The sequence below is a fragment of the Hemiscyllium ocellatum genome, chromosome 28, assembly GCF_020745735.1.
Source record: "Hemiscyllium ocellatum isolate sHemOce1 chromosome 28, sHemOce1.pat.X.cur, whole genome shotgun sequence".
In the NCBI taxonomy this organism is placed as follows: Eukaryota; Metazoa; Chordata; class Chondrichthyes; order Orectolobiformes; family Hemiscylliidae; genus Hemiscyllium; species Hemiscyllium ocellatum.
The window spans coordinates 14,677,054-14,694,047 of NC_083428.1; the positions used below are offsets into that span (position 1 = coordinate 14,677,054).

Consider the following 16,994-nt stretch of genomic DNA (forward strand, 5'->3'; position numbering starts at 1 on the left):
CTGGTTCACCTGCACAAAATTTCAATTGCTACACCACTGAGCAAGAGAGCCAACTGCCAGTGTCATTAGATTTGCAAAACGTACACACAGCACACAGGTACAAGACCTCAGTCACCAAAACTGGAGGTTTTCGCACTTGCTGGCCAGAGGCAACTGGAAATAAATTCTACCTTTCTTTATTGACAATGTTTCCACGCAGAAACTGGGGCAGAAATCAGAAAAGTTTTTTTAAAACTTGCGTTCACAACCTCAGAACATCCCGAAACACTGTGATCAATTAGTACATTAGTCACTGCAAATCAAAAGTAACATCAGAACCACCAATTTAGCCCATAGCAACAATGGGATAGTGACCAGATAATGTTTTGTAATGTTACTTGTGGAATAAACATTAGTTGGAAGAGGGAGGAGTGTCTCCTCTCTCAATGGAATAGTGCCATGGGTTCTTGTCCATTTAAATGAAAAGGCAGAACAAGCCTCTGTTTAGCATCTCACAGAAAGACATCAGCCCCTGACAGTGCAGCATGCCAGGAACTCTGCACTGAAGATTTTGTATAACCTCCTGGGTGCAGTATGCGTTGGTGAGTGTCAGATATCAGAAGTTGTGATGGCAATTTTAGTTCGAAGCCCATGCTGCTAACAGCTCGTGCCTTAACAAAGAATACGGTTTCTTCCCACAATCCAAAGATGTGCAGATTAGTGTGATTTGGCCATGCTAAATTGCCCATAGTGTTCAGGGATATGTGGGTTAGGTGCATTAGTCGGGGTAAATGTAAAGTGAATGGTCTGGGTGGGTTACTTTTCGGAGGGTCAGTGTGGACTTGTCGGGCCTAATGGCTTGTTTCCACACTGTAGGGATTCTATTCATATTCAAAAAAAAAATCAAATGTTATATAACAAGCTTTTTAAATACTATTTAATAAACCTATTATGCTGATATGAACAGGACAAATTTTCTGTGGAACAGAATCTTTCCCGCCTATTTATCTCCCATCCCTCCTTCCTCCTCCATATTCCTGATGATGGCTTCTGTCCGAAATGCTGACTCTCCTGCTCCTCAGATGCTGCGTCACCTGCTGTGCTTTTCCAGCAGCTGCAGTCCTCACTTTTTATTGGTATTAGGAATACCAATGAGGAGGACTGGTGGCAATGAGTCTACCGAAGGCACTCAGATGGCTCTGATGAACACTACACCACAATGTACGTAATGCTGATCGAGGGGTAGAATGGCATATCCAATCCGCTAAGCTTCATAGTCACCAACAGGTCTGCATGCATAGACCTCAAAAGGTCCTCACAGCTTAAAAGAAAATTACTGGGAATGTTGCTTGGCAGAACGGTCAACCTAAATCTTATCACCAGGACTCTGGGGCAGAGACTGAACCTCCAAAAGTTGGACTCAGGCGAGAGGGCTGCCAACTGAGCAATACTGACACATAGTAAACAAGTGTTATTCACACCCACTGTTCCCTATTCATCAATGCATTATAAACTTCTAAAACTTATTTGAGAATAATGTTTCCAAGAAAACAATGCCAATAATTAGCAATTTCATTCAGCCCTTGTGAAAACAAAGTACATTTTGAACTATAAAAATGGTTCCACAGACACAATAAGATTATTCTCGGGGCAGAGATGATGTCAAGTAGGCCTAATTTTCCCAGCATGCAGAAACTGGAAAATATAAAATTCTTAAGAGGCCTGATAAGGTGGATAGAGAGAAAATGCTTCCCTTTGCTAGAGAATGTGGGCCACACAATTGTAGAAGGAGTTGGCCATTTAGGACCATATTGGGAAAGAGCTCCTTCACTCAAAACATTTGGATAAAATTCTGTTCCCAGACAGCTATAAATACTCAGTCATCAAATATTTTCAAGACAGGGGTTGATGGATTTTTGGGTATTGAAACAATTAAGGAATATGAAAGTAACACAGGAAATGGAATTAAGGTAGAGAATTGGATGGCTGAAGCAGTTGTTGGGATCCTCCACCTCCTATTCTACTGCATGTTCTAATACAGCAGTAGTTGAGCCACAGGCCTAAATATGAACTGAGCAGCCCACTTAATCAAGGCCAAATATTATTCTGTTTCCACTGGCATTTGCACACCTGTTTACAAGTGAAGGTCACAAATAAATTGCAAGTGGAAGGGATTTTCCCCCCTCAAACACACGCTGCTGCATGATCCATCAACATTGGCTCAGAACAGCCAAAGTCTGCTCAGACCAGGTCAGTGATGGAAAATTAGTGATCCTCAGTTCATAATGAACCAGGCTTTCTGTGCAGCTTCATTCGCAAGTTCATGACAACAGATTATTTAAAAACCGGATGGTATGGATTTATCAACAAATATGGAAGATAGTGGCAACTTAAAAATTTGTTTTTAATTTCAACAATATACTTAATTCATCAAAAAATCTCGAGATACATGATCATAAAAGCAGTTCAGTTCTGTATAATTGTGTATCATGTGAAGAAATAAAACATTGGACTCTGATTTTTGCAACATTTGTGAAGGTTTGTAGCTCAGGTTGAGATCTAGATGCCATCTATCAACCCCTCAGAAAATGAACAGGAAATGACATCACCCCAAACCTCAGGAACCCTATCCAGGACCAACATATAAATAGAAAGCAGGAGACAACAGCTTCGCTTCACTTGGAGGTCGCCACTAATCATGTTACCTAGCCAGGTAATGAAACATCTGGATATCAAACCTACAGCTCAGCGAGCAAACCTACACCCTTAATTGGACTTTGACTCTATTCAAAAAAAGCAAAGACCTCTCTTGAAAAATGTCTGAGGATGCAGTAATTTAAAAGGAACAGTTTTCTCTTTGTAATATAGACACTGCAGCTCCTGCATCCAAACAACCTGCAAGGTTATCTTTACTTGAAACCTTTCATGCCTGCATGCAATTTGATTTGAAATGCTCCAGCAAGTCTGAACCGCATATGCAAAATATTACACCAAACACTCAAGGCAATTGGCACAGTAGGGTCACTGACAACACATGTCGCATCCGTTTTATTCAGATGAAAGAAAATGTGATTAGTGGGCCCTAGGTGGGCTGGCATGAGTCATTGAAGGCATCTCAAGCATAGAGCCACCCGTCTTTAAAAAGAAACTGCATTCTTATTTGCATGTCACTAAATCACAAAATCAAAACTTGACTAAAGACCTAATCGAAACCAGTACTCTCTCATTGTGCTGCACAGCAGTGAGGTATCAATGGTGGTGCTGTGCTGTGGATGAGGCACAGGCTCCAGGTATCTATTCTCGTGAGTGTGAACCGTACCCAAACTCGGACAGGGAGATGTCCCAACATTTTGACCTTGAGTAATCAAAATAGATTATTTTAGTTGCTCACAGTTTGTAGAATCCTTTCCCAATGTCAAAAATGTCATGCTTACTTGCGGAATAAGACATATACACAATCAAGGAGTGATTTAATGCAAACACTTAAAGATATTTGAGAAACACGATGAGGGCAATAAAGAAAGGCAAGTTTATTTTTATGGGGAGAGAAGAGAGAGAGGGAGAGAGAGAGAGAGGGTGACACAGAGAGAGAGAGAGAGAGAGACAGAGAGAGAGAGAGAGAGAGAGAGAGAGGGAGGTGGCATACAAATATGGAGTCTGTCACGTGCTACCTATCAAAATGGTTCCATCTGTTTGTTCCGCATTACTTTCATGTTTAATCATCAAACATTTGCAAAGTAGCTTATTTTATATCTCTCTGTGACTTTTTTTAAACTGAATCTTTTAAAAGAGTAGGAGTGTCTCTCAATTAGCTCTTGCTTCTGTAAATTGGCTCAACATTTCCTACAAAAGTGACAGCACTTCCAAAATATAAGTACTTCGCTGGTTTGAGGATTGACTGGAGGTTGTGAAAAGTGCTTATGCGGAGACACAAGTGCTGTGGTTGGGTACTTCACCTGCGAACCTGTGTTACTGCAACACCGGAATTGGCAGTTGACTGCAGCACAATGGCAAGGCGAACTCCAAACGTTCCAAATGGCTATCCACTGGAGGAAATGCCACTCCCAGGGGTCCATGTCAAATACATCAGGAATGGAAACTTCTACAACTTGTTTTTGAATTCACTTGTGGGATGTGGGAGACACTGGCTGGGCCAGCATTTATTGCCCGACCCTAGTTGCCCTTGCGAAGCTGGTGGTGAACTGCCTTCTTGAACCCAACCTGATGTGGGTTGACCCACAATGCCCTAAGGGAGGGAATTCCAGGATTTTGACCCAGCGGCAGTGAAGGAACAGCAATATATTTCCAAGTCAGATTGGCGAGTGGCTTGGAGGGGAACTTGAAGGGCGTGGTGTTTCTGCTGCCCTTGCCCCTCCAGCTGGAAGTGGTCATGGGTTTGGAAGGTCCAGTCTAAGAGATCTTTGGCGAATTTCTGCACTGCATCTTGCAGGTGGTACAGGATCAGCATTTGGCACACATCACCTTCCGATTTAGAAGGAAGGAGAGAAGGAAAGGAAAGGAAAAGGGAGCAAGAGGGAAAAATGGAAGGAAGGAAGGAAAGAAAGGGAAAAAAAAAGTGCTGACAAAGTGAGATGATCATGTGAAAGCTGACATCATGCCAACAGCTAAATGTAGCTGAGCAGCAACATGTGGAATGGAATACTTGGTCCCTCCAGTTGGAGATGTCAGGAACAAAAAGATCATCAACCTGGAGCTCAGACTGATAGCACAAAAGTAGAATGAGACAGGGAGTGCAAAGAGAGAAAGAGTCTGGAGAGCAGAACGAGAATAGTGAGCAAGACAGAGAGAAAGAGAGTGCACATGCAAAGACAGAGAGAGAGAGAGAGAGAGAGAGAGAAGGAGAGAGCACATGAAAGCAAGCAAAAGGATAAAGAAAGAGTGAAGAGGAAAAACTGCATTACAGCGAGTTATTGAACCAATCAATAATTTTCTAGGAGGATTAGGAAGATGTAATGATTTCTGCATCAGTTAAGGGAAATTTGAAGAAATGATTGAAATGTGGAGTGAGACTCTGGTCTCTTTACATTCCTCTGGCTTAGACATGGGGCAGACTACTTCAGGCCCACATACTGCTCACACCTCAAATAGGATTTAAATAGTTGGTCACTTTCTGATTGAAAGGCAGAGTGGGTGTTCCACGCCTCAGTGGGCTACTGACCCATACAATGGGCCTGCAACTCTTGGAGTCTCAGCAGCGCCACTGCAAAGGATTGGACAATACTGGAACTGCAATAAGGGTCGGGGCAAAAGGACCCAACAGATCCATGCAAGTCAGAGTTATTAATAAAGGGTTTGAACCTCTTGGGGAGGAGGTTGGATTACTCTTGATGGACAAACAATATCCCTCTATCCTTCATTTCCTTTAAAAAAATAGGGAGAAAGCAAAACAAGCTGCACACTCCCACCTGCCTCCCAGTTACGTTTTGAAGGGAGCGATAAAGTATTGAGAGCAATTGAGCTATTAATAAGTTTTGCATAGTTCAGGAAAGGATGGAGAATGATGGTCAGTTGCACTGGCTTCATCAAAACATGCCCAGCAGGTGACCATAAAATCAATCCCATGATGCACAAAGCATATCTCCTTGACAATAAAGAAACAAACTAGATTTGAAAATAGGAGGAAACAAGAAGGTTAACAAACAAACAGCATCTGTATTTACAATTGCACAATTTTACAAGGTTAAAATAAAACTCTAGTTCATTTGCCAACGCAAAATGCATGCTGACTGAACCCAAAAAGGACAGACATACATGCTCAGTTGAACGTGTTACAATTACCAAAATAGATGATGGTTCATCACAGAATTGGCACAAGGTTGCAAATTAAACCAACCAAAATCTCCACCATTTGGGTTCTGGACTGCGCTGAGGGAAAAGATCTTGGATAAACTAGACAGGGAAAAGCAAAGGGTTTTGGCAAGAAAAAGGGGATGATTTGATTCCATATTGCTATCACCTTCCCAAATCAATGTTAAATGAGTTGTGGAATCGACCCCTCACCATTATCCCAGAATTCCTGCTTGAATGTAGATAACTGTCAAGTGGTGGTCACCAAGAATGGGCCTAATAAGTTGTCAACATTCACCATCTTGCCTTAAGCATCAAGAATGCAGATGACCAGTAGAGAGGAAACCACTCTCCCTTTCATCAGAGAAGAGAGAGTGCTGGAAAACATAAGCAATCTTTTCTGTACACACAAAAAAAAAGACAGTACAGATATCAATTCTTCACCTGACCAAATGAAGACATGATGCAAACAAAAATTATATTCTGCACTTAAAAGTATCAGCGATTAGAAAACAGATTCTTTCACCACCTTCCCTTTAGGTTAAAGGGGCCACTGGTGACAATTTGCTGACTTGATTTTCTATTCTACCGCCCCCTGCTTCCCTCTTTAACCCCACTGCCTTCCATCTGTTCCACAATTACCAGAAAAACTGTTTCCTATCATTACAAAAACACAATTCTTCCACAATGAATGTGAAACAGCCATCTGTGAACATCTAGGCCTTGCAGGCCAAGCTTTGGGGGAGGAATTGCAAAACCAAATACTGATTTATATTCATACTACCCACATACTCTTGGTTTCGTGTGTGAACTGCAGATGACAGGCAATTATTCCATTCATTAACCTCATCAAAGGCTTTCATTTCCTCTTGTACTTACTTGTTTATGCATCTCAAGATTGAGGCCATATGACATTTCATAGTACTGAAATAAAACAAAACCACATATTAGCAAAGCTACAAACATTCAAAATGAAAGCCACAGAAACTGTATCGACGCAACACCGGGGTGGGGGGAGGGGTAAATCTACAAACTCTTCAAATGGAAAGATTTTAACCACTGGTCAACCCATTTAATTTAGGAAACATGACATGAGTTCAGCAACGGTTTCTATTTACTCAAAAATTTGCATAAATCAGCAGTTTGTGTGCAACCGAGAGATGAATGTAAATATCGTCATCAGATTAAGGAATCTGTTTTTGGAGCTAAGTCACACTGGGGTCCAGTTTCAGTACTCCTCCCAGCTCTTAGAATATTGAATTTAGGGTCATTACAGTCACCAAGAGGTTTGAACACAAGAACATAAACAGGAGTAGGCCATTTGGTCTTCAAGGTCATGACTGATCTGCCCAAGGTCTCACCTCCATTTTTGTGTCAGCTCCTCCTAGCCACCAACACCCTGATGTTTCAAAACATATATCTACTTCCTCCTTAAATATTTTCAGTGACCTAGCCTCCACAACTCTCTGGGGTACAGAATCCTGACATACACTCCACTTCCTGAGAAGAAATTCCTTCGCATCTCAGTTTTAAAGGAATGCTCCCTTATTTTGTAACTATGTCTCATGGTTTAAGATTTCCCCATTAGGAGAAACATCTTCTCAACATCTATCCTGTCAAGTCCTTTTAGAATCTTGTACAGTCATACAGCACAGATCCTTCATTCCAACCAGTCCATGCCAAATGTAATCCCAAACTAAACTAGACCTCATCTGCCTGCTCCTAGCTCATATCCCTCCTAATCTTTCCATTTTCATGTACCTATCTAAATGACTTTGAGATGCTGTAACTATCCCCACGTTCACCACTTCCTCAGGGAGTTCATTCCACACACGAACCACCCCGTGCGTCATGTTTCAATAATCACTAATGCCATTTTTGCCACTGATTTCAGATTTTCTCTTGAACTCAAGTCTCCATCCGCAAAACCCACCCTCACAGTTATTAATAAACAAACAACCAGCAGGACCCAAGACTGGTCTCCCACCACCACCAACCCTGCACCCTCCCACCACCACCAACCCTGCAACCCCCCCCACCCCCGGCACAGCTTTCACTACCCATATGGAGAAAGTGAGAAACTAAAAGGGATCAAACCTCAAGTCTTCATGCTTCCCCTGTGCCCAGTGAATGGGAACTGACAAGCAATCTCAAAACTACAATCCATAAACATGTTTGTTCTGTAGTTGCTTGTTACAAACCTAAAAGATGGAGGCTGATGCTTTCTAACAGCATTATACAAAAGTAGTCAACCAAAGCAATAGGGGTATGTAGGAGGGCGTGTCGATTAAAATGCAATTTGGGAGCTGGATTAGGCTATTTGCTTCCTCCCAGTACCATTTAACGCCTTTTTGAAAAACAAACACAAACACAAACAAAATCTATCTTCTTGAATATATTCAGTAGCGTGGCCTCCACAGGCGTCTGTGGTAAAGGATTCCACAGGATAATTACACTTTAACATTTCCCTCATCTCGGCCCTAAAAGTGGTCTACGCAATGATTTCAAATGATTCAACACCTGAAGCTGAATTGGCAAAACTCAGTTCTGCACAAAGTCCAGGACCATATTGTGAAGTCATTTTTTTGCTTAAAAACCAAAGAAAAACTTTTGAAATTTCTCAGGTTTCTTCCTTTCAGAATACACTTAATGAGCCCTGGTTCATCATATACCAAAAGGTGCTGGCACTTTCCTTGAGAACTAAATCAAATTAAAAGCCAAGTCCAGGAAACAGATTATTTAAGTGCATAGTTCCATCCAGTACCCCCAAGAGATCCTTCTTAGCAGCAGGATTTCCTTTAAAGCTTAGTGGTTGGACAAGTATATTGCACTCCAGGGGAACTATTTTCCAGAATATTTGTTATTTTCAGAAAAATCAGTGTTTGCAACACTATGCTGAGTGATATGCATTCTGCTGCACAACGCTTCATCCCTACCTATTACAGAATTTAATCAGGTGTAAACACTTGAAATATTTGAAGATGATTCAAGATATGTAATTATTTGGAAACTAGGGTTCTAAAATGGAAAAATGGTCTTCAACTTTAGCTTAATGCCTGTTTTGTGTTTCTATATAGAGTGCACTAGAGGGGAACAACATGGTTAAGGTTTCATTGTGGAGTTCTGCAAATGGGTTTTAGGGTTGTCTGAAGTTTGTATCCATATATCTAAGTGTGGTCTTCAAAAATTATGAGGTCAATAGTTCAGTGCATTGGTTAAGAAGGCTGCAAGACAGAAAAAAAGAGGGCCGTTTCTTAGCAACAAGGTGTCCTATGATAAAGGCAAACAGAGACAGAAACAAGAAAATTTAGAAAAAATACAGTCTGCGCATTTTCTTTCACAGAAAAGCAGACAATTCAGAGAGGAAAAAGTCCTTAACAGCAGCAGTGTTGTTTAGCAGTCTGCAAAACAGTCACTGCAGAAGAAAAAAAATCCTGAGGTGGTTTACAGTCAGTAAGAGCAAAACTTAAGAAACAAGAGCAGTTGAAAGAGGAGTTTGAGGAACCCATGTTAAGACTTAAGTGAGCGGTATTAGCAGTTTGTTTCAAGGAATTTCAAGGAGAGATATTAACTATCAAAATAGCATCAAGGGAATGTAGCAATTTACCAAAATAAAATCAATCACAGCCATAAACAAAATCAGAAATTGCTGGAAAGACTTCAGAACTGAAGGAGGGTCTCTGGACTGGAAACATTAACTCTGCTTTCTCTCTCCACAAATGCTGCCAGACCTGCTGATGTTTTCCAGAAATTTAATTTGGTTTCAGATTTCTAGCACTGTAGTTCTTCACATTTTTCCCCCCGAATTACAGCCATGACAACAAATCAATAAACTTTAAAAAGTGAAGAGGGTAACCATTCCTGCATTGCATAATACTGTTATCACTTTCTCTCCACCCTGTCTAATCACTTTGTGTCACTCTTTAGTTAATTGCCATTGACAGCCTCTTGCAACACACAGCAAAAAAAACCATGAACAGTTTACTGTGCTAGGTCTCACTCTGAGATCTGACTTGGCCTTAGTTGGGAACATAATAATGTCACCATAACTCACACAGTGGAGGGATGGAAGTGATGTGCTAACAAACTTGAAAGCATTACTTTCCCATGAGGTTTTTCAATACCACATCATCTAAATAGCATTTAAAGGCATCATCATGATGGCACATTTTACAAGTCAGCCGTGATTTCATTGAATAGCACAATATGTAAGGGGCTAAATTGTCCAGTTCCTATGTTTCCGTAAAGTATGCATTTCTTCAAGTTGAAGTGTTACATACAAAATTGGTTGAGGCAAGGGAATCAGCCTACTCTAAGGACGTGGTTTTCCCACACCCTGGAAGTGGCAAGGAGAAATAATGGGGAGAGTTGGCCCTGGAGTCAGGCCACGCACTCACATTCTGAGTGAGATCGTGCAACTGATGACCTTCCAACCAACAATTAAGGCTCTTAAATACTCATTAATTCATCACTTAAAAGCCTTGATTCATCACTTCCCAAATCATATTCCTTTTCAGCAATGGGAATGCTGGTTAATTATCTGACTGGGAAATCAGGATGCCCTGCCTTCTGGGTTGGATTCCCCAAGTGCTCCAAACGACAAACGACAATTGGAAGTTTAAATGGCTGGACAAGCAGACGGTCTCCAAAAACCACATTCCTGCCCTCATCTCCAACATCTTGAACACTCTCAAGAAGAATATGAAAAAGTTACTTCTCATCAGTGGATCCTTGCAGGGGCTTTAGGACAGAGAAGCTTCCAGCTTCCAATTGGAAGATACCTTTTAATATCCTGCGATGCCAGTGCCAAGGCCTGTGATTGACTGAGAGGCGCTACCAACGCTCCACTGTCAGCTCATTACTGAATGATTGCCAGGTGATAATGGCACATATTCTCGTGGTAGACCTGGTGTATTTGATACCCCATACCATGCTCACACCAACATTTTGGGGAAAGGAAATAGAAAATTTCAACAGGAGACAAGGTTCCTCATGGTAGACTGATTATTAAGGTTAGAACACATGGAAGAAAGGGAGAACCATCCATTTAGAAACAGAACTGGCTCGAAGGAAGAAGGCAGAGGGTGGTGCTTTTCAGACTGGAGGCCTGTGACCAGTGGTGTGCCACAAGGATCGGTGCTGGATCCACTGTCTTTCATCACTTATATAAACAATTTGGATGTGAACATAGGGAATATGGTTAGTATGTTTGCAGATGACACCAAAGTTGGAGAGGAAGTGGACTGCAAAGAAGGTTACCTCAGAGTGCAATGGGATTTGATCAAATGGGCTAATGGGCCAAGGAGTGGCAGATGGAGTTTAATTTAGAAAAATGTGAGGTGCTGCATTTTGAAAGGCAAATCAGGGCAGGGCTTATACCCTTAATGGTAAGGTCCTAGGGAGTGTTGCTGAACAAAGAGACCTTGGGGTGCAGGTTCATAGTTCCTTGAAGGTAGATAGGATAGTGAAGAATGCTTTATTGCTTTCCTTAATTGGTCAGAGCATTGACTATAGGAGTTGGGATATCATGTTGTGGCTGTACAGGACACTGGTTAGACCACTATTGGAATAGTGCTTGCAATTCTCGTCTCCCTGCTATAGGAAGAATGTTATGAAACTTGAAAGGGTTCAGATAGGATTTACATGGATGTTGCCAGGTTTGGTGGGGTTAAGCTATAGTGAGAGGCTGAATAGGCTGGGACTGTTTTCCCTGGAGCGTCAGAAATTAAGGGGGCACTTTAGAGCTTTATAAAATCATAAGGGGCATGGATAGGATGAACAGCCAAGGTCTTTTCCCTGGGATGGGGGAGTCCAAACCTAGAGGGCGTAGATTTAAGGTTAAAGAGGAAAGATTTAAAAGCGACCTTGGGGGTAACATTGTCACACAGAGGGAGATGTGTGAATGGGATGAGCTGCCACAGGAAGTGATGGAGGCTGGTATAATTACAACATTTAAAAGGAATCTGGATGGGTATCTGAATAGAAAGGGTTGAGAGGAATACGGGCCAAATGCTGGCAAACACAACTAGATTTATTTACGATATCTGGTCAGCATGGATCAGTTGGACCAAAGGGTCTATTTTCCTGCTGTACAGCTCTAGGAGTCTATTTAGAGTTCTTCACTCGATTATTAATCTCCACCCTGAAACAGAAGCACGCAAAATGGGACTTGCACTACAAAAACAGAAACATATCTGCTTTGGGTACAAAGATCACTCATTTTCCAAAGTCAACATTCAGACTTATTTACATAACTTAAAAAATATAATACCGCCCAAGGACTAATGCAATGGGTCATTATCTTAGAATGCAAGTGTTTTCTCTGACCCCTCCAACACAATTCAAAACATTGATTGACTAACTTGATGTTGGCAACTTGGTACAGTTGCAGTGATATAGCCAAATGGGTTTGAAATAACTCCATGAAGGTTGGTGTCCCCTTATCAAGTAAACAAAAAAAAGAGTCAGAGGAGAAAATGAGGACTGTGGCTGCTGGAGATCAGAGTCAAAATGTGTGGCACTGGAAAAGTACAGCAGGTCAGGCAGCATCCAAGAAGCAGGAGAATCGACGTTTTGGGCAAAAAGCCCTTCATCAGGAGTATGTCTTTTTGCATCAACCCTGCAGTGATTATAACGAGGTCAGCCAGGTGAACCCAGAGTACATGATTTGGGCTGTTACCTGCATCCAGCAGAGAGGCCTAGCTGACAGGATATAGACAGGCTTCGACGGTGTGGTGCTGGTTGAGCACAGCAGCTCAGGCAGCATCCGAGGAACAGGAGAATGAACGTTTTGGGCAACATTTTCGACCCTTACCAAGTCACCCTTTATTTACAAGGCATAGTACATGATACTGACCCAGCTAGTTCAGAGCTGGCTCCTCAAGTGAGCAGAACAGCTGGCAGCCCTGTCAATAGGAGAAAGGGAGGACTACATATGCTGGAGCTCAGATTCAAAGAGTGTGGTGCTGGAAAAGCACAGCAGGTCAGGCAGCATTCGAGGAGCAGGAGAATCAATGTTTCGGGCAAAAGCCTTCCTGATGAAGGACTTTTGCCCAAAACATTGATTCTCCTGTTCCTCGGATGCTGCCTGACCTACTGTGTTCAACCAGTACCACACTTCCGACCCCTGTCTATACCCCGTCAGCTAGGCCTCCTTGCTTGAAGCAGGTAACAGCCTAAATCAGGGAACTCATGTTCTATGAGGTCCACGTGGCTGACCTCGTTACAATCACTACTGGGGGTTGATACAAAAAAAAGTATTTCAGTGAGAGGAATGTCTGTCAACTCGTTGGTTCTGTAGCAGTGACAGGTTTTGCTTTCAAGAACCATACAATACCTGAGCTGGAGCAAAAGACTGCGATCAATCATGGCTAAGGCCAGTCTCTTGCCGTTCATTGTCCCACATAGGACGAGAAGAGCTGAGGCTATTCCATCAACTGACATTACAACACTGAAAATGGCCAGAACTATTTACTGGTTCCACTTACATGCCCCAGGCAGTTTCTCAGCAAGTTAAAACTTCAAAAATCTTTAGTACACAAGGATTTGAAGAAAATGCTTAAATTAGGAATTTCCTTGAAGGGTCACAAGCCAATGCAATTAGTTTAAAGGCCTACCACGATTTTAGGGCCTAGGAGTTATAGGCAGAGCCAGCTTCCAGACTGTTAAACCATGAAGCTTGAAGAAACCCTATTTACACTGGGTATTTCATATACACAAAAATTCCCCACGCTTTACTCTGGTTTGACTGAATTCAGTTGGGAAGTGGAACAACGCAAAAGGTTCTCCAGACTTTTTTACATAAAACGTGTGACACTTCCAACAACTCAACATTCTTCACTAGTACAGGAGTGTCTGCCTGGATTATGAGTGCACGAGAGTGGCCACGTGATTAGAATGTGACCAACTCAGCCAAGTCAATAAACAGAAATTAAACCAAATGAATGTGGCTGTAACTCCCAGCTTCATATCACAAAATGGAAACTCAAACAAATGGTCGTGTGCAGGCAGCTCTTTAAATCCTCAGCTCAGGAAATTCCCATGAGTGTACTTCAATCCACCTCAATTGTTGCACCACTCCAAATGGAATGTTTTCAAACTCAACATTCAATCTATTTGCCTGGGGAATCAGTTAGCTGGATGGCTTCTTTGTGATCCAACAGTGAGGGGTCAATTCCTGTACCAGCTGAGGCCACCATTAAGTTTCCTCCTTCTCAACCTCACCCTTCTCCTGAGGTGTGGTGACTCTGCAATTTAACCACCACCAGTCGTCTCTCTCTCTCTCTCTAATGAGACAGCAGTTCTATGACTCTTAGTTCTTGATCCTAACTATCAAGCCAGCTCCAGACTTAACACTTGGACCTAACACCTCTACCACATGCATTTATGTAAATGTATCTGTAGTAATATTGTTAAATGCAGTAAACATCCCAGCGCTTGGAGGATTATTAAAATCAGGCAAAAAAAAGCAACACCAAAATTGGAGATGATGACATTTGGGCAAGTGACCAAATACTTTATCAAAGACATTGTGGCCATGCACAAGATACCAGAATCAGAGAAACAGAGTGAGTGCTTGGAGGATTATAGGAGGTTGCAGTAATAAGGAGGGGGCGAGGTCATGAATGCATTTGTACAGTTTCCTTTCTAATCCCTACTGCATGCTGGTTATCCTATAAGGAATCCAGTCACTGCTTCTGGAGAGTTTTCCAAGAATGAGTACACTTGTTCCAGCAATCTCTGAAATCCCTCCTAAATTTATCATTTTTCTCCAGTGACCAATTAACGAGAAAACTGCTCCAGTGCAAGCTTCTGCAATTTATTTTTTGGCACTGTTAGGTTGCTTTCAAAACCCAGTTTTAATAAAAAGGTACAACATATTGTAGTTTGATGCGTCATTGCACACCTCTGTTTACAAGTCTGGCAGGGTGCCAAGAATTAACGTCTTAAGGAAAGCACTTGCCTTTTAAAGCAATCTAAGCTCTGGAATCGTGAACCCTTCCTTTAACAAATACTGAGCTAACTTTTATTTGTGTCAATCATGATCAGCTGGAAGGTTACTTATCCCAGTCTTTTTTTTAAAAAGCCCTTAAGAGTATCTGCCAAAAACACCACAAGAGAGATTGTTGCTGCCACATCTTACAGTCATGCTTTACATTATCCAAAGCAAATAGCAACAAGCTTAGGAAAATTACCATATCTGCTTCTCCATCTTCCAAAAATAGCTGAAACGTAGCAGCGAATCTTTCACCACCCCCACCCCAAAGAAAAATAGTTGGTGGATGAAATTCTGGATTAAAAATTCTACAAGGGGGAAAAACAGTTTGCGACTCATTCAAAACAGGAGGTGGAAGCAACCAGAAAAATTTAAGGGACAGGCAGTGCTTTATTTCAGAACCGACTTTATCCATGTTTGTCTTCCTAATCACTTACTGTGCCTGCACAGTAACATATCGTGATTCACTCCTTTAGGAGAGATGGTGGCACGGAGGTAATGTTACTGGACTAGTAATGCAACAACATTTGATGTCCTTTAGGGGAGGAAACCTACCAACCTCATTGGTCTGGCCTACGTGTGACTCCAGATCTACATCAAAGTGGTTACTCTCCGAACTGGCTTAGCAAGCTCTTCAGTTCAAGGCGGTTTAGCATTTGGCAATAAATGCAAAACTTACTAGTGACGCCATGTCTGATAAAATATTTTTTCTCTTCAAAGAAAGATAGCCAGACACTCTGATCCTCCTGTACACAGAGTTCTGCAATTTCTCTCTGCTTATATAATATGCGGTTTTTCTATTCCTCGTGCCAAAATGCACAAGTTCACATTTTCCCACATTATACTCCATCTGCTAAAGTTTTTGTCCACTCGCATATTCCTCACTGTGTTCACAACTTACTGTCCACCTATCTCTGTATCATCAGAAAATTTACGTACTCACCTCATTTTGAGCTTTCATCCAAGTGATGGAAATAGACTGTAAAGTATTAAGGTCCCTAAACTAATCCCTAAGGCACACCATTCTCCATACCCTGTCAGCCCAAGAATGAGTTTTGTTTTAACACCCACCTTCTGCTTATTAGACAGCCAATCCTCTATACATCAATCCCTAGACCATAAATTCTTCTTTTGCTTTGGATATGGCACATTGTTAAATGCCTTTTGAAAACCCAAGTGCAATTTTGGATACCACTTCATCTAGATTGTTTAGACCTCATAGAGCTCTAAGTCAAAGTTATTTCCATCTGATTCCATTGCATTGTGTTTATGGATCGGGCCTGTGCAATCCTCCTTCTTATGACCAACCTGTTCCTCCTTTCAGATACAATGGGCAGTGCTCCATCAACATCAATAACCTATTTTCTTACTCCCATCTGGATGTGATTTTTAAATTTTGAGCGCTACAGAATGACATGATTCATTTTAAAATGTTCTAAATTTACAAGCACAGTGGTCACAGGTTTCCAACCAATGTAAACTCGTTTGACCCCATTTTTAAACATTCTAGAACCTCATCTTTTGAGAACAATAGGCATCCAAAACCTTGGCCAATCCCTACAACCTAAGCATGAGGTGGCCACTGCATTGGACTTCCTGCCAATTGCTCATTATTCTGCAAAGACCTTTCCAAAGGAACATTTTAGTTAAATTGTTCAGGCAGGCAGAAGTAAAGTTAAATGACGAGACAGGATTTTCCACTTCTGCATCCAGTAACCAATGATCAAAAATAAAAATGTCAATGATATTTTGGACTAGGAACCAAATCGTGTAGTCTTAGTTAAACACATGGCCCAATATCCGACAACAACCAAACCATAGCCCTTCCAGAGACAGAGTCCAATTAAATAGACATTATGAGCAATTAGGACAGCATAGACCAAGCATTTAGTCTTCATCTGCCAATTTACTGCACACCATGGAGACTCTCAAACCACATTTAAAAAGTTTAAAATGAATGTTCTCATTAAATTTGCACGCAAGTCAACTTGCCAATACCAACAGACATAGATATTTCAATTTAAAACTTGGCCACCAATGAAGCAGCAGCATTAAGAACAGATCTTTCCAAACATTTGGACCCACAGAAATCAAACAGGGCAAACCAGCAAGTAAGAAATGCAACAACAAAGTACAGAGCGGCTCTGCTAGGGCTCATACGTTGCTCCAGGCTTTAGGTTAAAACGGCCCAATGGTTACAAGCCACTAACTC

At 41.6% G+C, this 16,994-nt stretch overlaps 1 protein-coding gene across 3 annotated transcripts in view; it reads right to left on the reverse strand.

The window, feature by feature from the left end:
- LOC132829142 (transducin-like enhancer protein 4) overlaps positions 1–16,994 on the reverse strand; it is a 165,475-nt gene that overhangs the window by 123,731 nt on the left and 24,750 nt on the right. For 2 of the 3 annotated variants that reach the window (XM_060846481.1, XM_060846482.1), the window contains one exon: positions 6,667–6,711. The exons of the other annotated variant lie outside the window; for it this stretch is intronic. In XM_060846481.1, coding sequence (XP_060702464.1) covers positions 6,667–6,711 — 45 coding nt within the window. The remainder of the gene's footprint in view (positions 1–6,666; positions 6,712–16,994) is intronic. 3 annotated transcript variants of the gene reach the window in all.